This window comes from Esox lucius, chromosome 11 (assembly GCF_011004845.1).
Source record: "Esox lucius isolate fEsoLuc1 chromosome 11, fEsoLuc1.pri, whole genome shotgun sequence".
In the NCBI taxonomy this organism is placed as follows: Eukaryota; Metazoa; Chordata; class Actinopteri; order Esociformes; family Esocidae; genus Esox; species Esox lucius.
The window spans coordinates 22,643,793-22,671,464 of NC_047579.1; the positions used below are offsets into that span (position 1 = coordinate 22,643,793).

At 46.7% G+C, this 27,672-nt stretch overlaps 1 protein-coding gene across 1 annotated transcript in view; it reads right to left on the reverse strand.

Moving 5' to 3' along the window:
- Window positions 1-33: 33 nt before the first annotated feature.
- Window positions 34-27,672, reverse strand: part of LOC105021650 (dynein assembly factor 5, axonemal) — a 35,666-nt gene continuing 8,027 nt past the window's right edge. Inside the window, exons 7-13 of the mRNA XM_010889450.3 lie at window positions 23,459-23,602; window positions 20,737-20,905; window positions 18,372-18,519; window positions 6,568-6,718; window positions 3,185-3,341; window positions 2,860-3,051; window positions 34-765 (exon numbers count right to left, since the gene is read on the reverse strand). Coding sequence (XP_010887752.2) covers window positions 626-765; window positions 2,860-3,051; window positions 3,185-3,341; window positions 6,568-6,718; window positions 18,372-18,519; window positions 20,737-20,905; window positions 23,459-23,602 — 1,101 coding nt within the window. The 3' untranslated portion in view covers window positions 34-625. The remainder of the gene's footprint in view (window positions 766-2,859; window positions 3,052-3,184; window positions 3,342-6,567; window positions 6,719-18,371; window positions 18,520-20,736; window positions 20,906-23,458; window positions 23,603-27,672) is intronic.

Genomic DNA, 27,672 nt, shown 5'->3' on the forward strand with positions numbered 1-27,672 from the left:
AAAAATACACTAAATTAATATACATTCACCAAATTCCAATAATATACTGTATTGCATTATATTTCTAGAGTATCAGACCTCATTACCCTGCATAAACATTGGAATGCTCACTATGACATTGGAATACTTGTATAACCAGAGTAACAATGAATACAAACTGCAGTCCAATGAACCAAATATGAATTATAATTATAAAATAAATCAAAGGGTCAAAACGGAATGAAATATCAACAATCAACACAAGTTCAATTCAATGCAAACACCTTTAGGGGAATCCATTAAAAAGCATAGCAATTTATAACATAAATTACCATTAACATGGGTTTTGGGAGGTTTCTCAGAGATATTAAAAATGAAATGGTAAAAGTTTTAGTTCTAAGAGAAAACCTAACCAGATGAACAATTTATTTTTGTAAAGAGTGTGTGGGTATCTACCATAGTGCTGTAACATAGATACATTGTAATCCAATGTCTCAAGTAAAATCTTCTGTTGCCTATAGAACAGTACCATTGTTTTAGTGACAGCTGTGTGTGTGTTAATGAGAGTCCATGCTTGACCATCGGTGAGAGTTGCAGGTTCATTTCCCTGGCTGTACATCAGTCCATCTGTCTTAACAATGAACTTCTATGCTGTGTCCTTAGGCAGAGAGTGGATGTGCTGGAGTAGTTTGTCACAGTAGACAGGGCTGCGCTGTTTATCCCTCACCGCTTCCACTTCCTGCTTGAGGAGTACAGGATGGACAGCACTGCCAATCTTCAGGACCTCTGGACAAAGTAACAGACAACTTATGACGGTGGACCAGAAAAATTGAAAAGCAACAACAATTCTAGAAACACCAATCGATGGCACTGGTCAACAAAATAACAACACAATCCGCTGGGCACTGTACAACAAAAACCACATACACTTTTATCCATGAGATGGCAGTGTTGCATCACACAGTTACATCGCAACCAGGCAGGACTGATTCCAGTTCAGTTAAATGGCACCAGTGCCGCTCCGGAATGACTTGAAGCAGTGTCAACACTAAACCGCTGGGGCAAACCACACGGTATCAGTGACGCCGTACAGCGTTGACACCCTGCCAGCCTGGATCCGTTTGTTCAGGTCAAGTCGTCATTCCAAGCCTGCCGGAATCCGCTTTGTTCGCTCTGTTCCAAGAGCGCCAACCAGAGGGGATTTTTAATGGCTTGTTTGTATGAATACAGTGGTTTCCCCCCCCCCCCTTTTCTCTGAATGCTTTTGGAACAAAGGAGAACAATGGTGACTTTTGATGATGAGAAGGGATCTGGTGATTTCCCTGAATGTGTGTGCCAAGTGTGGTGTGTGTGTGTTTGCGAGCAGGAAGCGTCAGACACGCTGCCAGGACTGTGGGATTATGGGAGTATGCCGAGAGGAATGAGAGCGGGGTGGGGGTGTTGGCGGTAATGTCTATCATACTGTCAGGGTAGCTGCAGACATCAAGCGCTCGGGAGATGAGACTTTGAAATATAAGAACCATAAAAGAACGGGATCAAGAATGAAAGAAGGGCGACGAGGGAAAGAAAGAGCGACTGGCGGGGAGAAAGTAAAGGAGCTTCAAACATAAACAGGCGTGAAACAAAGGAGATGGGCGGGATGGACCGTGTTTATGGTTTTTGGAGGTGCAGGGTAAGATTCAGCCATCAGTCAGCTCAGTGAGCTCATCTTAGTTCTCCTATGTCCACACACACACACACACACACACACACACACACACACGGTAATTTCAACCCAGTCTATCCGGGAGGATTTCTCTAAAACTGGACAGAGGATCTGGAATAACCTCTTCAACTGGCTGAATTGAAATTGAAATGCACTTAACCCTCAAAAACCTCCTTTCAACACCCTCCCCAGGTCAGCCATCGCACGCCAGGACAGGCAGCCCTCGGTGGACCTAATGTGAGCTTGTCTCCCCCCACCGAGGAGATCCGTCTAATCAGAGCCACATGGAGGACCCTCTGTCCCTGTCCCTCACCACGCACGTAATCTCTCTCTCTCCCCGTTATCGCTCATCCCTCAGCCCTCTTCACCTCGCCTCCACCACCTCCACTGTTGCCAGTATTTTCTGACAGGGCACGACAGTTCTGTGGTTTCCTGGCTGTGTGTGTATGTACCACGGTGTGTGCACGGTAGTCTCTGTTATTTATTGGTGCACAGTCTGTGTGTAGTTTCCTGGGGGCTTAGCTGGGAGGCCCGCTGGAGTTTCACTCTCATGAATGTTTCCCCTTGATTACCTATGACAGGCGGGCCGGTGAGCCCTGATGCTTCAAACACTAGGAGACCTTTTGAACAGTGGCTGTAGTCCAAATCACAACCCGGCTCCCTTTATAGCGCGCTACTCTCAGCCAGGGCCCAAGGTCATAGTGCACAGGGTAGGGTGCAAGGTGGTTTTTGGACCACGGCCACGGCCTGAGCAGATGCAGCCCCAGCTTCTATAGTATGGTATCCCTGCTCCCCATCAGGTCCTTTGAATCCTTTCCCAGAGATAATAGCCTTTTTGTTGAGGCCGCGATGTCGGGTGTTTTATCGGTAACCTTGACCGCGGGACGCTCACCAGTTCTGGAGTAAATCACAATAATGAACTGACCTTTGCTTACACGCCAACAGTCATCCAGGAGGTTTGTCAAGAGTGTGTGTGTGTGTGTATTCACTGGATGTTATTCAGCGGTGTTGTGTGTGGACTCTGTTCGATGGAGGGATCACTGTTGGAAACATCACTGCTCCTACCTGGCTTATCAACATCACCTCATAATCACCACCACGCCACGTTCACTAGCCATCACTATCACCACCACCACCACCACACACCGGGTGTCTGTTCTGTCTGTGTGTCTCACCCAGCACAGTGTCCTGGATGCGGCTGTCTGGGTCGTCCAGATGCAGCAGCAGCTGCTGGAACAGGAACTCCAGGTGTTGGCTGTACAGCTGGGTGTTGTAGTCTTTCCCCAGCGTGGCCAGCCACTGGCCTAGAGTACTGAGGGCCACGCCCCTTACCTCCTCACTACTGTCGTCCAGACGTTTCAGCACCTCTAAATAAATGCATGCGAAGAACAACACACACTCAGTGTTACCTGGGCTAAGCCAATTGTTTCCAAGATAATGGAGTAGTGAATGGTGCTGTACTGTAAGGGTGTGTGCGTGTGTGAGAGACAAAGCCAGTACCGGGGTAGAGCTTGTTGAGTGCGTCGGCATGGAGGCTGGCTCCAGTCAGTTTGAGCAGGGTGGAGAGGGACTGGCAGGCCAGCAGACGGGACAGCTGGGAGTCCTCCTCCAAGCATGACAACACCTGAGGGCTCAGCCTCTCCTCTACACCCAGCAGCTACACACACACACACACACACACACACACACACACACGCAAACACGCACGTTACAACTACAGACACACGCACTGACACGTTACAATTACAGACACGTTAAAACTACTACAGTACAAGCTGACCTCAAAGCGACTGATATTTAATACATGTTATGTTCACAGGTGAATTACACATTGTTCTGACACCGAAGACCTTCTGGCTTCACCAATTTCCTCTCCAAACCCTATAAAAATCAGAGACACTGGGAAGTACTGGTTGTTGCCCATTCCCAGCCAGGCAGAATGTGGGAGTGATGGGGAAAACACTGCACAACTGCAAAAGAGACCCAACAGCTTACAGAGACAGACGGACAAGATCCCAACAAACACCCCGTTCACAATATATGAGCATGTCAGAATGGTCATATCCTTCATTTAATGTGTTCAAACTAAACAAAAGGGGAGAAAGACACTGAGTGCACAACAGAAACAGGAAGAGATAAAAATGTGTGTGTGTAGGTGGGTGTGTGTGTGTGTGTGGGTGTAGGTGGGTGGGTTGGTTGGTGTATGTGTGCATGACAGAGAAACAGGAAGGTGGAGAAAGAGAAGGCTTGGTGGTAAAGTGATCTATCATGACATCAGTTACTATCTAATTGGCCTGTGAGTAAATGGAGCAGTTAATTGTTTTCACAGGAAGGAGTGGAGGGCTGGAACAATATTCCCAAGACCAAGACATTTTTTTATCTGCCTGAGGAAAGGAATGCTCACAGACTGACATAATGCGTCGGGCGTTCAGTGTCCACGCTGTTTGTTTTCAGCCTTGTTAAACACAACTTTCAAAGAGGTACAAGCGCTAAGTGCTGTTTGAACCGGCCATGAAATGGTCACTCGACAGATGCAAGGACAAACACAGCGGTCGAGTGAGTGTGAATGTGTGTGGCTGGGCACGCAGTCCCAAGGGCAGGTGTGGGGGCCGGTCTAAGTGATGGTCGTGGCCCACAATAATGGAACCGAGACAGAGGCAGCATTGTTCCTGTGGGACGAAGGTATGTGAACTGGCTAACCCTCCTAGCCACTCCACAACACCCCCACACACCTGCTGCCCTGCCCCAGACAAGACACAGACACACAGTCAAAGAGATGGAGAGAGGGGGAGGGGGAAAGACAGTGAGAGGGAAAGAGTGAGAGGGACAGTGTATCACAAAATATTCAAGAGAGACCATCCATATTGAAGGTGTATGGAGAAGAGAGACCCATCCAAATGGAAGGTAAATGGAGAAGATACCATCCATAAAGAAGCTCAATGTCTAAGAGAGACCATCCATAATAAAAATGGTTAAGAGACGATTCATACTGTAGATAAATGTTTAAGAGAGACCATTTATATTGAAGGTACAGTGGATATAAAAAGTCTACACACCCCTGTTAAAATGCCAGGTTCTTGTGATGTAAAAGAATGAGACAAAGAAAAATCATGTCAGAACTTTTCCCACCTTGAATCTGACCTATAATGTGAACAAATCTATTGAAAAACAAACTGAAATCTTTCAGGGGGAAAAAGAAAAAACTCACACTAACCTGGTTGCATAAGTGTGCACACCCTTAAATTAATACTTTGTTGAAGCACCTTTTGATTTTATTACAGCACTCAGTCTTTTTGGGTAGGAGTCTATTAGCATGGCACATCTTGAATATTTGCCCACTCTTCTTTGCAAAAGCGCTCCAAATCTTTCAGACTGGGAGGACATCTCCTGTGCACAGCGCTCTTCAGATCACCCCACAGATGTTCAATTGGATTCAGGTCTGGGCTCTGGCTGGGCCATTCCAAAACATTAATCTTCTTCTGGTGAAGCCATGCTTTTGTGGATTTGGACGTGTGCTTTGGGTCGTTGTCGTGCTGAAAGGTGAACTTCCAGTTCTTGGTAATGTCTCTGTTGTGCCTTATTTTCTCCACTTGATGATGACCGTCTTCACTGTGTTCCATGGTATATCTAATGCTTTGGAAATTCTTTTGTACCCTTCTCCTGACTGATATCTTTCAACAATGAGATCCCTCTGATGCTTTGGAAGCTCTCTGCGGACCATGGCTTTAGCTCTGAGATACAACTGACAAAATGTCTGAAAAATCCTACTAGAACAGCTGAACTTTATTTTTGATTAATCAGAGTCACTTTAAATGATGGCAGGTGTAATGACTTATATTTAACATGAGTTTTAATGTGATTGGTTAATTCTGAATACAGCCACATCCCCAGTTATAAGAGGGTGTGTACACTTATGGAACCAGGTTATTGTAAGGATTTTATTTTTGTACACATTATAGGTCACATTAAAAGCAGAAAAATGTCTGAAATGATTTATCTTTGTCTCATTCTTTTACATCACAAGAACCTGGCATTTTAAAAGTGGTGTGTAGACTTATTAAATCCACAGTAAATGGAAAAGAGAGACCATCCATTATGAAGGTAAATGGTTAAATGAGACATCCATAATGAAGGGAGATTATTAAGAGAGACCATCCATAATAAAGTTATATAGTTAAGGGAGACCTCAAAAGGCTATACTGAAGGTAAATGGAAAAAGCAGGGAAGCTAACGTGGTCTAGATGAACTCTCCTGATGGTTGGAAAGGAAATATGCAGTAACACATCCTCAGTCCCTCCAGTCAAGTGTTTCTGCAGATAGCAGTGCAGGTCAGAATGAGGGAAAGTATATCTAATATACAGTATGCTTCTCCATGTCCATGTCTGTGGGTCTTTGTGTGAATCCTGTGCCAGCATGTATTACATAGAGCTCCGGAAAAAGTTAAGACCACTGCACCTTTTTCTTTCCTTTCCAATAAAGTCGCAAAGGAAGATTTTGAGTGAGGAACAGAAAGGTTAAAGTTAAGAGACCACTGCAAATTGAATGCTTCTGTTCCGCACTCAAAACTTTCCTTTTTATTTTTTGGGAAAGGAAAGAAAAAGGCGCAGTGGTTTCCGGAGCTGTATATCTGTGTGTATTAGTGTACTATGTGTTGGGGGGGGGGGGGTGTAATTACATGTGCTGTTGCTTAACTAATGTGCGGGGCATCACACACAGCCTTGTGGTTAGAGCGCTGTAAACGAAAGGTTGCTGTTTCGATTCGTGGTTGAATGAGAATTTTTTTTTAAAACAGTCAAGTGAAGAAGACACTTCGCCCTAATTGCCTCTGTAAGTGGCTGTAGGCAGGGGCGTCGGCTAAATGACTGATGTAAATGAGTGTTCACCTGTCCAGGTGTGATGGCCCCGCCCTGCAGCAGAGCTAGCAGACAGCTGAGGGCTGAGGTCCGGATCGCCGCGGCAGTACGGCCTGCCCTCCACACCAGGTTAGGAAGCAACAGATCCAACAGAAACACATCCAGGTGCTCACAGAACCGTCTAGAAAGAAAGCAGGACAGAGAGAGGGAGGTAAGGAGGATTACTAAACCACCTACAATTAAAGCTGATTTGATACTACTCTCCAGTCCCAAATGTTCAAGCACTCCATTTATGATGAGTCCAACTGAAAAGTTATTAAAAGAGGGTTAAAACAGTGAATATAACTGGTTAAATGTTGGCTAATTTTGGTAATGTGTCTTGAGATGTCATAACTCCTTTTGCTCCCTTTACAGTAAAATTATACTTAGCAGGATGACACCTTGTTCCGGCACATACTATAATATATATAATTTTTTTTTAGATATAATTCATTAAGAAAATAAAGATGTTCTCTAGCCCCCAGTCTTAATTCCTGCACTTCCAAGAAACAATCAAATCCATCAATGAGAAATTTCAAAAGAACATGAAAAAAAACAATGAAACGCCATGGTGACGAACGACAGAGTAAGTGTGTAAACAGGCAGCCAAAACCGCTGTGTTTGGGAAACGACTCTGATATAGTTTACTGTGGTTTGGGGTGGCCTGGTGATGGCCGGCATGAGGCCACACGGAGGGCAAGTCCCGCTGATCAGCCCGTGAAGCCTGACTCAGTGGAAACCGTAAAGCCCTCTGAACACTCCGTAAAATAGCAACGTTCAAAACAGACTTCCTCCGTCAACCGTGTCATTCCCTGGCCAGTCACCGGATGATGTCACGCCACAGAAAACTGAATGAATAAAACGTCTCCATCTCTCCCCCTTGCAAAATAATCAACATTTTAATCAACCCTATCGGCAATGTCTCTGCTTTAGAATATTTCAAATATGTGCTAAACTGAACAAAATTTAAAACGCAACACTTTTGTTTTTGCACCCATTTATCATGAGCTGAACTATCACAAGTTCAGCTCATGATAAGTGGTGGCAAAAACAAGTGTTGCGTTTAACATTTTGTTCAGTGTAATTAAAATAAAATAAAGTTACCCGTTTTTTAATTGGAAGCATTCAAAATATGATAAAAGAATTATAGAAATAAAAAAGACTAATTTAAAGGATCCACATTCATCTTGACCATATTGTGATGTCATTTGGCACACCATAACTCACCTATCTTTGTAGCAAGCGGTTGCTTTTTCAATTGGTTAAGTGAATGTTTCTGAAGAGAAATGTATTTGTACACTATCTGCATTCATTTGATGGTATTATTATTATTATTCCACTATAAATCGTTGTTGATATGAGGAATGCATTTTCTGAATTTTCCCAGTCTCCCGTTTTAAATTTTAGGAGGAGATGAGGTCCTGGTCCACACCTGCGGAGTACCTGGTTTGGGGGGCCCGTTGCTGTCCCTGTCCTTGTCCATCTGGTCATACTTCTGACCTAGTCTAAATTTAAACAGACTCTGGATTCAGCCCAGATAAATTCATTAATTATTCCAATTGGACTCTTAATATCTCACCCGGCACAGCCAGAAGAGGACTGGTCACCCCTCTGAGTCTGGGTCCTCTGTAGGTTTCTTCCTAAAATTCGGCCTTCTCAGGGAGTTTTTCCTAGCCACTGAAATCCAACACTACTGTTGTTTGCTCCTTTGGGTTTAAGGCCGGGTGTCTCTGTAAAAGCACTTTGTGACAACTGCTGTTGTAAAACAGGCTTTATAGATAAATTTGATTGATTGATATGTTTATTTGCGTCATTACACCATCCGGAATACAAGGGTTTTAGGAATGCTCTGATAACCCCCAAGGGCATCAAGCAGGGGGCCAGCGAGCCTCATCATGAACTAAACCTGTACAGCATTCTGGCTCCTGTCAACTTCCCTCAGGGACCCTGGGCCGCAAAGACAGCCAATGAGACCACAGGACACAATTCACATAGTTGCCCTGAAAACGCCAGTACGACCAATGAGACCACAGGACACAGATCGTACAATAGCACTGGAGAGATACTTGTACTCCCGCTTGCAACCCCTTTGGTGCAGACAAGGCCTCCAGCACCCAGAAAAGCAATGGTTATTCAAAAGAAAGACAAAGATGCTCCTGCCTTGCACTGTAAAACCAGAGAGGCTACAGCCAGCCTCCAAACACGTCGAAACCGAGTAGCTGAGCTCAGGAGTGGGAAGGCAGCAGGGGCCAGTGACCTTCTGTGGAAGATGATGGTGGACAAGACCATATGTGCCAAAGAGAGTAGGGAGGAGGCTGCAGGCCTCGTCTTCCTGGCTTTCTGTTGTTGGGTCTACGGCATGGACCGGCTGCTCCCCATCAGTGTCACCCAACTACTTCAGGTACATAGAAAGGCCTTTTTCTGGGCTTCACCAATTCTGCACAAGCTACATAAACAACCATTACTATTGTCAATACATAAGCAAAACGTTACACGTTCATTTTAAGAAGAACTAGTGAGAATGAATGTAAAGGGGCCTTTTTTTTAAAAGTAGACTAAGTGTGTTGTCTTTCCACATCATTTTTGGAGGTGGGCACGAGCAGAGAAGAGCTCAGGTCATAACGCTGGAAACATAATGACAACGTTCCAGGGCTGGTGACAGGTCGTGTTTCAACTAAGAGCCCGCCTCAAACAGTATAAGACAGTGAACAACGCCTACTGATCTCTTCAGATATCTCAAATGTCTACTGGATTTTTCACATCAGTTTTATTCTGTTAGTTTCATTTCTTTACTGGAGTAGTTTGAATGGATTTAAAAATTACAACAAAAACTGAGCAGGTTAATTTACAGGCTTAGTAACCATGTTGATTTCTAAAACTCAGCAGGGGGATCCACAGGGGCTTAGAAAGGTTTATGTCATCTTATGATGCATTCTACCTGAAAATTCAACAGATTACATTTCAAAGACAGTGTCATTAGATTCCCCGAGGTTGCCCTCTATGCAGAAATGTACATCTTCAGAGTAGGACATTTCAAATATTCAAATCGCCAACTTACGCGATTTTCAACTCCTGAAAAGGTGAATATGCGCTTCACGCGAGGCAACGTAATTGTTTTGCATGTGGGTGCTGTATATATTTTTGTAGATTACTTAAATACTTGGACTAATTTTGTTTTACTACTTGACTGTTTTTCAATGTTAGTTTGAGTTAACAATGCAACTGCTACAGTGTAGCGAAGACGTCTGCTTCCAGTTAGCGAGTGGCACCAGATATTGGTTATTCTAAGTTTCCGCTTCAATGTCGGTGCCTACAAATAAACTTAAAGGAAGGGTACGTTTTTGATTCAATTTTTTTTTTCTCGAATGATCTAGCCAAACCCTGGACTATGGCGACATAACAGGTTTGAGAGTTTACGATTTTTTAAAGGAAGCCTCTCCCGGCTAAAATTAAAGTGAACGGGGCAACGGATATAGCGTTTGAAATTGTACGATACATTAAGTTTTCCAAAACGGGAAGGCCTGGGTATATTTATATAGGTCTCTGTATGTTCTCCGAAAACAATGTGTCAAAACGAGCATTACATCAATGGTTATCGGTGTTTATTCTTTCTGGAAAATGTATAAGCAGCTGCCGCGCGGACGAATCTCTCTGTGAGGCCGTATCCGTAACCGGCTTTGTTTACCCACCTGTAGCTCAAGTTAGCTAGTAGACTACGAGCTCAAACAAAATGTTGTATTAGCTGCGAATGCGAATGTGTCTGCAAGGAGGATTTATCCTGCAACCGGCTTTGTTTACTAAACTGTAGTTCACGTTTGGGATTTATTGCTACCCAAGTCCCGTTCTGCATGAATAGTATGGAGAGGTACTGACATTACATTACTACTACGGAACATTGGCACGATTTTGATACTGTGTTGGGAACGGCCATGCCAGTTATTTTCCCTGACAGATAACATTCCGGAATGACGGTGTCTTTTAGACAATTAGCTAGATTTCATTTTAATAACACAATAGGGGACTGCACATTCACTAAACATTTTGATAAATGTCCGTAAATTGTGCTTATTGTAAGGTAGTAAACTCCAATGAGGTCAGCACCATAGGCGTAGTTGAACTGTTTTGAAACATGTGTTGTGAGGTAGTGCATTGTTTATGAAAAATGTAGAACATAACCACGTAGAACATAACCATTGATACAAAGCTCGTTTTGGCACAATTTTTCAGGAGAGCATCTGGAGACATATCAATATCCACAATCTAGGATTAGGCTAGATCATCCGGGGGAAAAAAATCGAACCTTTCCTTTAATATAGGAAAAATATATACTTCAGGGGTTGAGAAATTTCGCCTAACCAGCTATGGCAACGGCACAAACATTTGCAACAAACGAATAGTTCGACACAGGCCTCACCTTCAAATTGGTAGTGTAAAATAGAAAAATCTAAACATTAACTCGATTTTTATTGAGTTTAATATCACGTTATGTAGGCTATGATCTCTATTTTAAAGTGAGATTATCTACGCTGTTTACACCCATGTTTGAAAATCGCAAATCATAACCGTAATTAATTGCAATATGTATCAAATAAATCGCGATTCAATATTTTATCCGAATCGTGCAGCCCTACCTCTGAGTTGCCGGAGCATTTTAAACAGCTGAACCATATTTAGGGGCTAGTTCACAACAGGGCCTTGGTTACCTAACTGTCCGAGAACGATTTAGACCTGGGACACCAGGTGGGTGGGATTAATACTCAAGTAGAAGAGAAAATCAGCAGTCTTCCACCCTGATTGGGTAGAGTCAGGATACATTTACAGAAAGCAGCCTAATTGGCCTATAGCATTTGGTGAGAGTATATGCCGTATTTCCCTCAGCCAGGCAGCCAGACATGGTTGCCTTGAACAGTGGCAAACCTCTGCCACATTTCTGTAACCATGTTTTTCACAGCCCAGCCCAACAAGCCGGTCACCACAGAGTAGAGGTCCTGAACCTGACGGAGCAGAGGAGGAAGAGAGGACCATCTGGATGTCCTTCGTTTTTCCTCTTCTCACACTCACTCCCTACTTTCCGAGCCAATTCAATCACGCTGACATTCACACACGCACATAGCTTCTCTGGTCCTTCGTTTAGGAGTTTGACATCCCATTTCTCCCCGACATAGCCATGTGGTTTTTGTAAGAGCAAAAAATTATCACATGGGAACAACGGCCGTACCAGCTGCTTCCCAGTAGGGGGAGACCATCTCCCACTAACACAGCCATCAGCCAGTTAGTGGACTCCATGTATTCTGTTCTCCCTACTTTCTCTCCCTCAAATACACATCCAGATGTTGGATATATACATACACACCCACACATTGGTTTTACTAGTGAGGACCAGCAATTTAGAGTAATAAAAAAACACCTAAATCTAAACCAAACCTTAACATCAATAACCTCACCATTAATACCCAATAATAACCTCCTAATTCTTACCCTAAACTTAACCCCAGTCAATTAAAGCTTCTTGTCAAAGTGAGTTCTGGCCAAATATCTGTACTTTGCATGATTTTCCTTGTTTTACTATTGTAGTGGTCCTCATTAAGAGAGCACAACAAAAACACACACACCTCCAAATTCTGCCATTTTCATGGCGTGCGGGGTGTATTCTGGCACACATAACACATTCCTCTTTACTTGTGTTTCACCTTAACCTTTTAATAGCAGCCTACAGATCCACATGAAACAGAGGGTGTCAGTGGAAACAGGGCCCGTTATGGGAGACACTCTTCCTTCCCCAGTCTCTGTTCTGCTGCCAATGTGTTATTATGGCATTCTGATACAGGAACAAAGAAACAGACAAATACTAGCTATCATTATCATTGTCGCTTTGATGAGATGGATTGTGTCGACGTGTGTTTGTGTGTGTCTGAGTGTTTTTTTTGCGGGTGTGTGGGCTTCATAGCCAACATTCTACACTGAGAGTAACAGTATGTGAGAAGATATTAAGTCAACATGAATTCTGAACAGTATTACTTCCCCGTCTCCCTTCATTCAAGGAAGTCAGACTTGGTGCCCCTAGATGAAAGGTGATATACTGCTTGATCACTCGCTAATCTTCACAAGATGACTTAACTACTGAGAGGCCCTGGGTTATAAGCACGCCAATACTTAGCGGCATAGGTGGCCCGTGATATAAACAGAGAGTTGGAGCAGTGAGGCACTGGTTGTTGTCGGTTCTTTATGAACAAGATGTAGGCCTTTCAGTTGAATTTTGGAGCTGTTTAGTCGGGGTATCAGACTGCTTCAATCAACTCCTATGACAGAAGAGCCCATACAAACTACTATACTACTATGCAAACTAAACATACAAACTGCTATGCAAACCAAACATACAAACTGCTATGCAAACCAAACATACAAACTACTATGCAAACCAAACATACAAACTACTATGCAAACCAAACATACAAACTACTATGCAAACCAAACATACAAACTACTATGCAAACCAAACATACAATCTTCCTTTGGGAAGTACTATACAAACTAAACATAAAAACTACCATGGAAACGACCAAATACTACCATGCAAACTAAACATACATACAACCATACAAACCACTACTGAAACTACCATGCAGGCTAAACATACAAACTGCAATATACTAATATGCGCACTAAAAATAAAAGCCACCCTACAAACTTTAATGAAAAGCTACTATAAAACTATCCGTAAACTGCCATCTTTGTTTCCATAGAAACAATCATAAAACTACTTTAAAACTATCCATAAAACTCTGGACACTGTATTTATTGACCTGCTGGCCATCTGAACAGGCATGTGGTCAAAATGTATACTTATAATCTCACATGTCAGTCAAATAAGGGCTGGCCACCACTCAGAGGCTAGCTCCTCTCTAGGTTTCAACCCTACTCTGAAGTTTTTCCTAGCCACTGGCATCAATTCTGTGTTACATGCTGTTTGGGGTTTCTAGGCTGGGTACATGTATAAGCACTTCATGAAAACTGCTGATGTAAAAAGGGCTTTATAAAATACATTTGATTGATTGATACCATAAAAACTACTGTAAAACTATCCCCAAACCAGCACTTTCTTTGGTACACCTGCTCATTAACACAAATAGCCAAACAGTGAATAATGTGGCTGCAACTCAATATAAATAAAGCATACAGACAAGGTCAAGAGGTTAAGTTGTGGTTTGACCAAACATTAGACTGCGGAAGTGACTTTGTCCTTGGTATGATTGTTGGTGCCAGACAAGGAAACATCTGACCCTCTGGGACTTTCACTAAAGTCTCTAGAGTTTACAGGCTATGGTGGGATTAAAAATACATGGTGAGAGCGACAGTTCTGTGGGTAAAAACACCTTGTTAATAACAGAGGTCAGAGGAGAGTGGCTAGACCGGGCCTCCTGTTTAAACTAACAAATGTCACAAATCCTCAAATAACCACTCCTTACAACAGTGATTTAAAGAAGAGCATTTCTGAATTTGTGGTCTTCTGGGCTAAAGCAGCAGAAGAGGTTCCCTTTTCCTGTCAGTTAACAACAGGAATGGGAGGCTACAGCATCAGAAGACCATGATGGGTCCCATTCCTGTCAGCGAACAACAGGAACATGGGGCTACATCAGCAGAAGACCACGATGGGTCCCACTCCTGTCAGCTAACAACAGGAACATGGGGCTACAGCAGCAGAAGATCATGATGGGTCCCACTCCTGTCAGCTAACAGGAACATGGGGCTACAGCAGCAGAAGACCATGATGGCTCCCACTCCTGTCAGCTAACAACAGGAACATGGGGCTACAGCAGCAGAAGATCATGATGGGTCCCACACCTGTCAGCTAACAACAGGAACATGGGGCTACAGCAGCAGAAGACCATGATGGGTCCTACTCCTATCAGTTAACAACAGGAACATGGGGCTACAGCAGCAGCAGATCATGATAGGTCCCACTCCTGTCAGCTAACAGGAACATGGGGCTACAGCAGCAGAAGACCATGATGGCTCCCACTCCTGTCAGCTAACAACAGGAACATGGGGCTACAGCAGCAGAAGATCATGATGGGTCCCATACCTGTCAGCTAACAACAGGAAAATGAGGCTATAGCAGGTATGTGGTCACCAAAACTGGATGACTGACGATTGGAAAATGTTTGCCTGGTCTGATTAATCTAAATGAATGCCGCCACATGCAGATAGTAGGGTCAGAATCTGACATGAAATGCATGAATCCATGGATCCATCCGGCCATGTGTCAACAGTAGTGGCTGGTGGCAGTGATGTAATGATGTACACAAATTAGGCCCCTTAATAAGCATCATTTGAATGCCACAGCTTACCTAAACATAGTAGCTGACCATGTGCATCCCTTTATGGCCCCAGTCTACAGTTTTCAAATTATCCTTCCAGCAGAACAACGCGCCATGACACAAAGCACACCTCATAACAAGCGGTTTCCACAAACATGACAGTGTCTTTAATTAACTCCAACGGCCTGTCCGAGTCCTCAGACTGATAGAGAGCCATTGGGATGATGTGGAACGGGAGGTTGCCAAGATGAATGTGTGGCCAAAGAATCTGCAGTCAGCAGGGCCAAAATCCCTAGGGAATGTTTCCAGCACCTTGGTGAATCCACGCCGATGTTCTGTTCTGGAGGACATCTACCCAATATTGCACAGGTGTACCAAATAAAGTGGCCACAGGGTTGATGTAACTATACAAACTCCCATAAAACAACCCATAACATACTGTATGTATTCTTAGAATCTGTCCTCCAAAAGATTCTAAGAATACATACAGTATTCCAGAAGATTGACCTCAACATGACCCCAGCCATCATCCATCCACCCACCCAGACAGATTCCTCCAGCATGGCTGGGACAAGCTGCAGTCAGAGCAGTGGCGTTGACCGCTGAGTGACAGAACAACTGGTGGGTCGGACTGGAGGAGCCACAGCTAGACCACAGAGCACACGGCCAGGGCTTGGATTAAACAATGTCTGGGACGGGCGAGACGGGTTAGGCATGGGGAGGAGACGTACAATGGAGTGGGGAAGATGGGTGAGGCACGGGGAGGAGATGCACAGTGGAGAGGGGTGAGACGGGGAGGTGATGCACAGTGGAGATGGGGAGATGGGTGAGACATGGAGAAGAGATGCACAGTGGAGAGGGCTGAGGCACAGGAAGAGATGCACAGTGTAGAGGGGTGAGGCACGGGGAACAGTTGCACAGTGGAGAGGGGGAGAGGGGTGAGGCACAGGAAGAGATGCACAGTGGAGAGGGGTGAGGCACGGGGAACAGATGCACAGTGGAGAGGGGGAGAGGGGTGAGGCACAGGAAGAGATGCACAGTGGAGAGGGGGAGAGGGGTGAGGCACGGGGAAGAGATGCACAGTGGAGAGGGGGAGAGGGGTGAGACACAGGAAGAGATGCACAGTGGAGAGGGCTGAGGCACAGGAAGAGATGCACAGTGGAGAGGGGTGAGGCACAGGGAACAGATACACAGTGGAGAGGGGTGAGGCACAGGGAACAGATACACAGTGGAGAGGGGGAGAGGGGTGAGGCACAGGAAGAGATGCACAGTGGAGAGGGGTGAGGCACGGGGAACAGATGCACAGTGGAGAGGGGGAGAGGGGTGAGGCACGGGGAACAGATGCACAGTGGAGAGGGGGAGAGGGGTGAGGCACGGGGAACAGATGCACAGTGGAGAGGGGGAGAGGGGTGAGGCACGGGGAACAGATGCACAGTGGAGAGGGGGAGAGGGGTGAGACACAGGAAGAGATGCACAGTGGAGAGGGGGAGAGGGGTGAGACACAGGAAGAGATGCACAGTGGAGAGGGGGAGAGGGGTGAGACACAGGAAGAGATGCACAGTGGAGAGGGGGAGAGGGGTGAGACACAGGAAGAGATGCACAGTGGAAAGGGGAGAGGGGTGAGACACAGGAAGAGATGCACAGTGGAGAGGGGGAGAGGGGTGATGCACAGGAAGAGATGCACAGTGGAGAGGGGGAGAGGGGTGAGACACAGGAAGAGATGCACAGTGGAGAGGGGGAGAGGGGTGATGCACAGGAAGAGATGCACAGTGGAGAGGGGGAGAGGGGTGAGACACAGGAAGAGATGCACAGTGGAAAGGGGGAGAGGGGTGAGACACAGGAAGAGATGCACAGTGGAAAGGGGGAGAGGGGTGAGACACAGGAAGAGATGCACAGTGGAGAGGGGGAGAGGGGTGAGACACAGGAAGAGATGCACAGTGGAGAGGGGGAGATGAAGATAAATCAATTGAACCCATCCAATTAAGAATCATATACTGCATGTATCTTTCTTATGCTCTTTTTATTAAAAAAAATAAATGCCATTTTGTCATTCAATACTATTCTCTTATCTATAAGGTTTTCCAATAACAGATTCAATGCACTTCAACCCACCATCATATTGGTATTGTAAGGACTCTAGGATGGAGATCACTGTAACTTACTGCATTACACACCCACACAAATGATGGTATGTCCCAGACTTTACAAGATGCCTATGGTGGTCAAGTCCATCCAGATAATTGGAGTTGGTATCTGACACCCGTTAAAAGTCTGTTCCTCAATTCCTCAGGGGCCACTCAGTCACGAATGCTGAGAGAAGACTGGTTGATCCAGTCACGACCAATCTCCTATAGCAGCCATAATCTATGGTCCTAAGCTCCATAGAGAATACAGGGAGAGTGTGTTTACAATAACATCAAAAGTGATATTAAACTTGCAATAGTAGGCCGATTAAGCAATATACTATTACACTATAAATTCATAGAAATACTTCATTGCAATATAATATGTAAATATGTTCATGACATAATAGTAAATGTCTAAATTCGTTAGCTCAAAATGACGCCAATAGGGCTATCAACTTGGCCGCGTTTGGTTGGAACGTTGTCAAGTTTTGTGGTCATGTGGTCAGAGGACCACTGGCATTGAGTCCAGCGTGGGGCGGTCAGAGGAAGAGGTAATGACCGGGCGGCAGCTTGGTAACACTAGCACCAGCCCCTATGCATGACCTCCCCTTCAGAGAGTCTGGAAGAACTGAAATAAAGTTGTTCACAAAGAAACCTCATATGTCTGATGTCGGAATCAATCAGCCTTTCCGATGGTAACACTGTCGCCGCCGGCGGAACCTTTATTTACGTTGCAGATTTTCTGCAAGTCCCATCAGTTAGGCAGACTTCTGAAATCTGAAATGTCGACAGGAATAATAGGGAGGTAATTCTTGTAAAACACGCAAAAATGTGAATGAAACATTAATCTAACGCTTCACAGTAACGGCATTACTGTGTGCTGGTAACTGCACTCATTGACCTTCTCCGGTCTGTAGAGGCTGAAAGGACACAGCCAACACAGACATACTAGATCATTGACTTCTGCTGATGGGGCTCCCGTGCTGCTAATTTCACAGTTAATGAGAGGAAGTCGGGGAAAACATTGAGTGGCGCTAAATCTGCTAAGAACGTCTGAGGGGGAGGGGGAAACGCACCGCATTCGGGACACTATTGAGAAATGAAAACAAACGTGAGAGCTTTACGTCAGCGCGAGCTAACGAGCCCATGGAAAGTCACCCAGGGCCGTACTCCTCCCGCCTGGCAGAGGGAAGGGGTATGTTTTGGGGAGGGCGTGCTCTCCTTAATACCATTACTGAACTTTTCACCTTTTGGGGCACCAGAACACAGTCCAGTGTTCACTTTGACACTTACCTGAGGGCGTAGGAGCGCAGTTGCGTTTCGTGCGTGCGCGCGTGCGTGGACAACTCACCCCTGGGAGTCGAGTGTGTGTGTAGCGTCCAGCAGCAGTCTGGACAGCACGGTGAAGACGTGTAGTCTCATCTCCGGGTCCCTGTCTGGGTGGAGACACTTCTGGAGCAGGGGCATCAGCTGGGGTAGGAACTCTCCGACGACCGGGCCTAAACGCACAACGGTCCCGTTATTAGAACTAGTGACGGACGCGGAACGTCCCGGAAAAAACGCCCAGACCGTGACACAGCGACACGGAAATAACACTTGAGTAAAAAGAGATGTCGTGTGCGCAAACGGTATGAGTGTGTTTGTCAGTAAATGGTGTTACTAAACAGGGTCATTGACTGGATGGGAAATTCACAGGGAAAGTATTCCTAGCTCTCACACAGACAGACACTAAGTGTGTGACAAGCTGTAGAGACGAGACACAGGATATCCTGAGATACCCCCGGAGCAAAGGCCGGCCATTGAAACTGACACATAGGGAGGGATGGGGGGAGGGAGGGGGGAGGGAGGGGGGGGGAAGAGGGCACGAGAGAGAGAGAAGGGCAACGGAGGGGAAAAAGAGAGAGAGAATGAGAAAAGACAGAGGATAGGAAATAAAAATTGAGAGAAAGAGAGAGGGAGACAAAGAAATTGAATAAATGTCATGCAGTGGAATTGTGGGAAACCCGTCCCATGCATGGTGAAGGAGTCAGAGCAGACATCTCCGGGCCTCCCGTCCCATGCATGGTGAAGGAGTCAGAGCAGACATCTCCGGGCCTCCCGTCCCATGCATGGTGAAGGAGTCAGAGCAGACATCTCCGGGCCTCCCGTCCCATGCATGGTGAAGGAGTCAGAGCAGACATCTCCGGGCCTCCTGTCCCATGCATGGTGAAGGAGTCAGAGCAGACATCTCCGGGCCTCCTGTCCCATGCATGGTGAAGGAGTCAGAGCAGACATCTCCGGGCCTCCTGTCCCATGCATGGTGAAGGAGTCAGAGCAGACATCTCCGGGCCTCCTGCCCCATGCATGGTGAAGGAGTCAGAGCAGACATCTCCGGGCCTCCTGCCCCATGCATGGTGAAGGAGTCAGAGCAGACATCTCCGGGCCTCCTGTCCCATGCATGGTGAAGGAGTCAGAGCAGACATCTCCTCACACTGACTCGCGGCAGACAGCAGTGCCATAATGACAGTCTGGTAGTTCATTAAGTGACGACAGTGTCCCGTCTTCCTCAGCCCACAGACGCACACAGCAGACATTTATTCTGACAGGCGAACCAGACGAGAGACAATGCAGGGACACACAGACACACACTCTCTCTGAAGGAAAAAGAACAGCGATGCCAGTATAAAGAGGAAATGGGAGGGCAAAGTCTGTCTGAAAATAGCTGGTCAGAGCTGACCATGAGGAGTAAAAGAATGGAACACTCAGATTTCAAACAACACAAAGAAGAGATGAAAGATTATAGCATGTAGTGACATTGTCAGGGCCCATATTCCCAGAATGCCGTGGTGTCCGTCTGGCCACAGCGGTCAGAAAGGTCAAGGGTTAACCCCGGAACGGCGAGTAGCTTTGCAGGGAGTACTTCTAAAAAGCACAGTGAACACAAAGACTCAGAGGTTCAAAGTGGTCTGGGGGTGGGTACGGGTGGGTGAAGAACAGGCTTGACTTTGGTCTTCGGGGTTGACGTTTGATGTTGTGACCTGAGTGAGGGCGGACCACAGCCTTTAAATGGACCGGTCAGTTATGACGGGGGGGGGGGGGCTTAAGAGACTAGTGGGAAATACCTCAGCTGCTTATGGCAGTTCCCATTCAATTAGTATAGGTCTGGTGTCAGAGAGAGTGAGGGGACTGAATGATAGAGAGAGAGGGGACTGAATGAGAGAGAGAGAACACGCAATCCAGGATGAAAGTTTGTGAGTGAGTGTTTGTGTGTGTGTACGCACGCATGCAAGGCTTTGATGATAGAGGATTAAGGGGATGGGGTGATGTCTTAGTACCATTGAGAGGCTCAGAGACATCCAACTCTTCCTAAAGGTCTGGGCTCCACTGACAGTGGGAGGGTTACCAGTCACTAAGCTACCTGGGCTGTAATAACAGACTGTGTGTGTGTGTGTGTGTGTGTGTAGATGGATAATGGCAGGTTATCTTCAGAGTCTGAGAGAGTGTTCTGCACAAGGACCCTGAGTTCATGTCTTGATTCCTCTCAAGTGGCAAAGCATTAAGGCATAAATGACAGTGTGGAAAATAAGTTAATAGTGGCCTCGGTTGGTTCAGTGGTTAAGTGCCCCCGACACACAGCAAGGGTTCAAAAACACATGCTTTTCTGTCAACTAATGCATAAAACGGCAGAGAAAATGTAAACAGGCGGTAGTCTTGCCCGATTGGCTGCAAATTCTCACCTGATTGGGTGACGATGACTTGAAGCTGCAGTCTCTGGGTGGAGTAGCTGGTCCAGGTCTGGTGAAAGGCCGACAGCCACTGGAGCAGCTGAGTCATGTGCTGCCTGTAGAGGTCTGTCACTGTGGGCAGAGCCTGGACCCTGCACAGACACTGGACACTCCGCTCCACCTGACAGGCACGCACGCACACGCACGCACACACGCACACACGCACACACGCACGCACACACGCACGCACCGGGAAAGAGAAAAAGAGATGGCGGGGGGATGAAAGTGTTAAAATGGGAAGAGAAGGTGAAAGACTGTGATGTCAACATGTCTAAATGTTTACGGCCGCATCTCCAGTCCCGGTTACATCCGGAAACATCGACCGCAGCATGGAAAGAAGAACGGAATGTAGACAGGCTCAAACCAAACAAACAAACAGACAGACGTCTCTCCCGGACAGAAGAAGGGACCTCGAGGGGCGCGTTACTGTCTCCTTGTGTGGGTGAGGGTATCTTAGAGACAGTTGTCTCCAGTCTCTCAAGTCACCCCCGCCCCCCCTCCCGGCACAGTTAGACAACTCTCCCCCCAGTCCTGACTGGAAGTGAAGAAATCTCCTTTTTCTGGGAAAAAGAACCCTGCAGTTCCCCCTGGGAGGCGGGACAGCGTCCGGGAATGCCCAAGGCCATGCCCCCCCCCACCCCAAGCCCCTTTATCTGCATGTCTCAGTCCCTGGTCCCGATTCTTCATTCCAGTTTCCACACAGAGAAACACAGACAGTTAAACACAAAGGTCACCCAGTGTGGTCAGTCATCTGTTGGTCTGAGTGCAACTCCACTTCCCGCTCCGCTCCTCCGGTTCAGACCAGTTATTAGTGTGGCGTGCGAACAGACCGATGCACAGACACAGCCAGCGCAGACAACACAGACTGTTCTTTACTGGGATCAACACGCGTCATCTTCTTTGTCGGTGTCGAGTCCGTTTACGTTAACCCGAGGTGTGTCGTTAGCGGCAGGATAGAGCTCGCATGGCGAGCAACGGCGGTCATCTGCAGTGGGCGTGAGGCCGGACGGTGCCGGGGCTGTCGTGATGATGACACACCTGCTGAGACGCAACACGCTCCACGACCTCTCGCTCTCTCCTCCAGATCTGCTTCTCTTTCAGCCACGGCAATGGTTTAAACTAGTTCCACTCCAAAGGTGCAATTTCTGACTAAATGGGTAATTACAGTAGAGTTAAGTTCCACTGTGCCCGCTTTGAACCAGGGCTAACACACATTCTTCAAATAGCTCCTTAAAAAACAGAGTTATAATGGGAAAAAAGAAAGGAAATGGAAAAAGTGGACAGGGTAAAAACAAAGGAGATGAGGTGGATTGTGGGTTATAAACATCTAGCCCACAGGCAAGGGGAGGGCTGCCTGGCAGACCAACAGAGAGGACTGTGGGATTGTTAGTTAGAGCCAATGGGTAAGGCTGTATGTACACAAGTCAGTCTGTCTTACAGTCAAGTAAAAAAGTAAGTCAAGTGACAGGGTAAGTATGTCTTTTTACTGGTAAGGTATTTGGACAAATGGATATCTGAGCTAAATTCAAACCAGATTCATTAATAAAGATAACCCAATTTAACACATTTCCCTATGCCAAAAAAGCAAGTACAGCCCTACCATTCCCATCACATTTGCAGGTGCAAATGATTAGAGTAACTGTGGAGGGTTCTGCCTTCCATAAAGATCAGAAACAGTCTGTTTGGTCTGAACCATATGGGTGTGTGGTAACACATCGTGTCAAGATCAAAATACCCATTCAAGGCCCTCAGAAGAAAGATTATTGATGCTCATGAGTGTGGGAGGGGTTACAAAGCCATTTTCATGCAATTTAAAGCACATCATTGCACAGTCTGACGGATCATCTACCAATCGAGAACATTCCAGAACACTGGCAATCTACATAAGAGGTCAAGAGCTGACCAAAAATGCTGACATTATTCTCTAAGAACTTCAGGGTAACATGAAGGGATGTACAGGACTTTCTTGCCACAATCAACATCAAAGTGCATGAATCAACTGTCAGAAAGAGACTGCACAAGCTTGGCCTATTGGTTTGGGGATGTTTTGCTACTTCAGGGCCTTGCCCACGTGCCATCAATGAGTCAACCATGAATTCCATATTGTAGTAGAGAATATCTGAGGAGAATGTAAGGCCAGTCTTTAATGAGGCTAAACCCAACATGGATCTTGCAAAAGGATAATGATCCAAAACAAACAAGAAAGCTACAACAGAATGTCTCAAAACAAAGAAGTTGAGGGATATGGAATGACCCGAGTCAAATCCCAGATCTCAATCCAATCGAAATGATGTGGTGGGACTTGAAGCGGGCTGTGCATGCCGGAATGCCCTCGAACATGACAGGGTTGAAAAGTTCTGAGAGTGGGCAAAGATTCCTCCCAGTTGATGCAAGCAACCGATATTTCAGCCAAAGGGGACAGGACCAGCTACTGAAGCCGAGGTTTAATTACTTTTTCCACACTATGAAATTGCATTTCTGTAGATTTTTGATGAACAAATGATTGCAAAGTATAATCTTTCACTCAATTAGTTTACCTTTAACTACTGAAGTGAAAATTACATATCCATATGTCCAAAAAAATTATTATTATTTCCAGGGGGTGTACTTACTTTTACATGACTGTACCTCATTAGTGTTTCTTACTTGAACAGTGTTTGTGTGTGTGTGTTACCTGGTCAGTGAGCTGTGGCTCAGTAGAGAGGCTGTGGACAGTGATCAGCACCTGGAGGAGCTGTAGACTGATGGAGCCACAGTCCTCCTCACACAGAGACAACAGGACATCCACACAGGACAGCAGCTGCTCCAGATACACCGTCTGTCCAGAGAGACAGACAGACAGACATAATCGCTTGTGGGCCAATACAGTACCTCACACAGTTATGCATTCACACCTGGGGCACAAGTGGCAGAAAAAACAACATGTAACAGCAATATCATTTCTGGCTTAAACGCAAAGGGTTTGAAACAAATCTAAAGCAACACATTCGCAAGTAAGTCGCTTATTATTGTACAGCATGATGGTGCCTGTAATGGTATGGGTATGCTTGATATTAGCAAATATGGCATGCAGATTAGCCCAGGCGAAAAGCCTAGAGGAAACCCTTGACACCAGACACCAGCAGAGGAATGTACCTTTAAGACAAGTAACCTTCAACACAAAGCCAAATCTACACTGGAATTGGTAACCAAGATTACAGTGAATGCAGCAGAATGGGCAATTGTTGAGGTTTTGACTGTAAATCTATGGCAAGACTTGAACACTGCTCTCTGGCCATGAGCCCCATGAAAACATTTGGAAAGAATAATGGAATTGCACAATCCAGGTGGGCAGAGCATGTAGAGGCTTACCCAAGGAGATTCCCAGACGTTGCCGCCAAAGGTGTTTCTAACACTGACTCAGAGAGTTGGATATGAATCAAATAAACGTGTGTTAGTGTTTTCCATCATTGATACACAGTAAAAAAGAGAAGATAAAAGACCCACCCGACTTTCATCCATCCCCCTTGTTCATGCTCCTTCCAACCTGGCCTCTCCCCTCAACACATAGCCTCCCATCTCCATCCACTCCCCATCAACAACCCACAGCTGACCAGACCTGGCCCTCATCAACATCTCATTGGTGTCCCATCAGTCCAATAAATGACAGTGCATATTCTTTCATGTCTTCCTTTGATCTGTCACTCCTTCTTCCTGGGCTCTGTTCCTCCCTGTCCCCGTCTCCCCCCTCCCTCCCTTCCATCTCTCCCTCCATAGGGTGAGCTCATGTTTAGACAAAGGCCCTCCACTCAGGCCAATTTCCATGCCATCACTGGGAACACGGCCTTGTTTCCTGTTTTCCTGTGGCCTGTCATTAGGGGGGAGAGGGAGAGATGAGGGAGGCCACCTCCAGGTGTTTGCTCAGGCCTACAGAGAGGTGGTGTGTTAGGGACAGAGAGTGTGTGTGTGTGTGTGTGTTAACAGTGATGTGCACACATACCTCTCGCCTCAGTTCTCCATAAGGACAACACAGATGTCCAGTGCTCTTAGCGGACACTGGGAGAAGCGTTAACACACTGTGGTTTAAAGCCACAAAGAAGCAGGCCTCTTCCGTTAAAAAGGAAAATACAGAAGTTGGAGACCACCATGTAGGGGCTTATTTAGTTTACAAAGACAGTAAAACGCTAGATGGACTTATGTTCGTTTGCATAATCATTTCTGTGGCGTTCACGGAATTCACTGCGGCATGTTCTACTGAAAATGTGGCGTACACTACCGAGGAAAGCCGGTGTCTCGAGCGATCGCCATCTCCTGAGTTTACGCAAGATAATCTAGTGTCTGGAGTGTTCTTCGATAAGTCTCAGAATATGTGTCTTGTAAATAAGCCCAAGGTCCCTGACAGGGCTGGAGGAGATACGAGGCAAATACAGTTCAGCGAGCCAGGAGAGTTAGTCATACAGACACGCTGACCTGGGGGGGGGTTGGAAAAGGCTTGTTGTGTGTCTGAACGGTATGTCCTATGAGGAAGCCCGATGGTGACTCAACTTCTAAAAGAAAGTGATTGTTCCAGAAATGTAAGTGTCAAGGGGAAACCTCTCCAATCCACGGCACCCTGTCCGGCCAGGACATCCCTGGGCTTCCCCCTCACCTTTCCCAGGGCTTATGAGTCAGACCCCCTCCCCCAACGCCCTTCCTCACTTCACTCCCCCCTTGCTGAGTGTGAACGTGCTCTCTCACATTGTGTGTGTGTGTGGACTGAGGATACCCACGCCCTCAAGCTTTCTCTCAGCTACGATATTACTAGGGAAGCCAATCAAGGAGATGTTCCACACCCACCCTAACAGCCGGTGGCAGGGCAGGGGAAAGGGGCTGAAGGAGGGTGGAAACAGAGGCTTATTGTTGCTTGAGCTCCACCTGGTTCTATGGTCCTGCACACGCAGGTCGGCGGCCGCCGGGACACAGGGCAGAGGGAGCCTGTCGCCGCGCGTGTGTGTCCCTCGGAGTGACAGGGACCTGGCAGACGGCGATGTCGCCACGTCGGGCCGATGAGACGCTCCCGAGTCTCCGCCTGACATCTACAGAGCCGACGGGATGACATAAGTGCCCCCCCCCCCCCCCATCACCCCCCTCCCTCTGCCGCTGTGGGCCGGCACTTTAACCGCGCCTCGCTGAGCCATGTCCTGTCTGTTAACTATGGGGTTGTAAATATTCTTCCCCCCACCTGAGCCCCCCCCCCCCCCAGCTCTCACGCTGTTAGATTTAGCTCTGAATGTGCCATTCCCTCGGCCTCCGTGGCCACGCGTGAAAACAGCCTTTGGCTGTAGTGTGAGCCGAGTGGTGTGTGCGTGCGCGGGGTCAGCCGAATGCAGCTTCTCGGAGGGCCGCGGTGATTGATAAACAACAACCCGGTGTCCACAGGGTTAATCGTGTGTGTGGTTCATTTACGTCGGGTCCTATAGCTACAGGCTGGGTCTGTATGACCAACTGGATCCCCCTTCATCATTCTGGTGTTTATTTTGGTCCGGTGCATCGGGTGTTTCCCTGGAAGAAAAACAACACCGGACCCGGCCCGTAGAAGACCGAGAGGTTAAGAGCCCCAGCACTATATCAGTTTCCAAACCTCCCTCCCTCTCTCCGCAGAACAGCATGCTCAGTGGCGCCGCTTTGAAGATTATTTATGCCTCGATTCTTTAGGGCTTTTGCGAAGGCTTTTTTTTGTCCAAGACAAACCTCTCTCCGTTATTCCACAGGAGTCTCTAAAGTCCGGACGATCAAAAATGCCAAGGTTGTTTTCATCTTCTGACATTTACTTTCGAGGCGCAGCGTGAGCGTCTGCCATGTAGGTGGGGTCTTCTGTATCTCTTCCCAATGGGCCCGTGATGTTTTCCCCAGGTCCAGAAGACCCACGCTCATATTATAAACAGCCTCAGCAGCGTGATCACTATGGCTACTGGCTCAACTTCAAACTGTGTGTGTTGACTGTCTCTCTCTGAACTTCATGTCAGTGTGTGTGTGTGTGTGTGTGTGTGTGTGTGTGTGTGTGTGTTTCCACAGGAAAGCAGGTGCTCCTCCCTGTTCTTCTGTTTTATATAGGGCCCAACGGTGGCCTGCTTGGACTGCGTGTCTAGGACTGCTTGTTTTGAATGACTGCTGCAGGTGTGTTGGTGTCTGCACAGCAAACCAGCCAGGCAGGAGCTTCCTTTCAGTACCCACTGAGACTGCTGATGCTATTGAGCCAGATGGATCAGGGACCAGAAGGTCTGTCTCCATCTGCGTAGACCGCGCTCCGGCCTGACCCCCGCTTGAGTGGTGAGGTGGAGGGCCCCCCCCCCTGTCTATCTGTCACTGGGAGCCTGACACGGTCCCTCTTTGAAACGTTGGAATCTCAGGGCTTTGAAGGGGGATTGGGCTCTGTTTCGCTCCACACTGGGAGTGTTGAAGACTGGCTATTAAAAAAACAAGTCTTTTCTAAAACGGAAGGGGGGGTTCGGGGTCAGACCAGACATGCAGGGGTCAGGAGAAATTAGGGGCTTTTATTATTATTATCCCGTCCAGAGGAAATTCTTCCAGGTCCCACTGGGGGGTCATGGGTACGGGTGATTTGCTGTAGCCAGCAGTGTGAGAGACAGATAGTGTGTGTGTTGTGTGTGTGAGTTTGTGTGTAAATAGCAATGTTATTTTGATTTCAAAGGGAAGCTAAATGTGGGACAAGAGGAAAGAAGAGGAAGCGAGAGCAAAGAGCTGCTCTCTGGTCTAAAAAAAATATTATGTTGGGGTCGGCTGGCACTGGAAGTTACGAGAGGACACTAGCAGTTGCGTGTCAAGTCCAATGTTTTTTTCCATAGATAAACTCTGAAATTAAATGGACGATTTGGGAAAACAACATGTCCTGCTGGGTGTCAGGAGTCT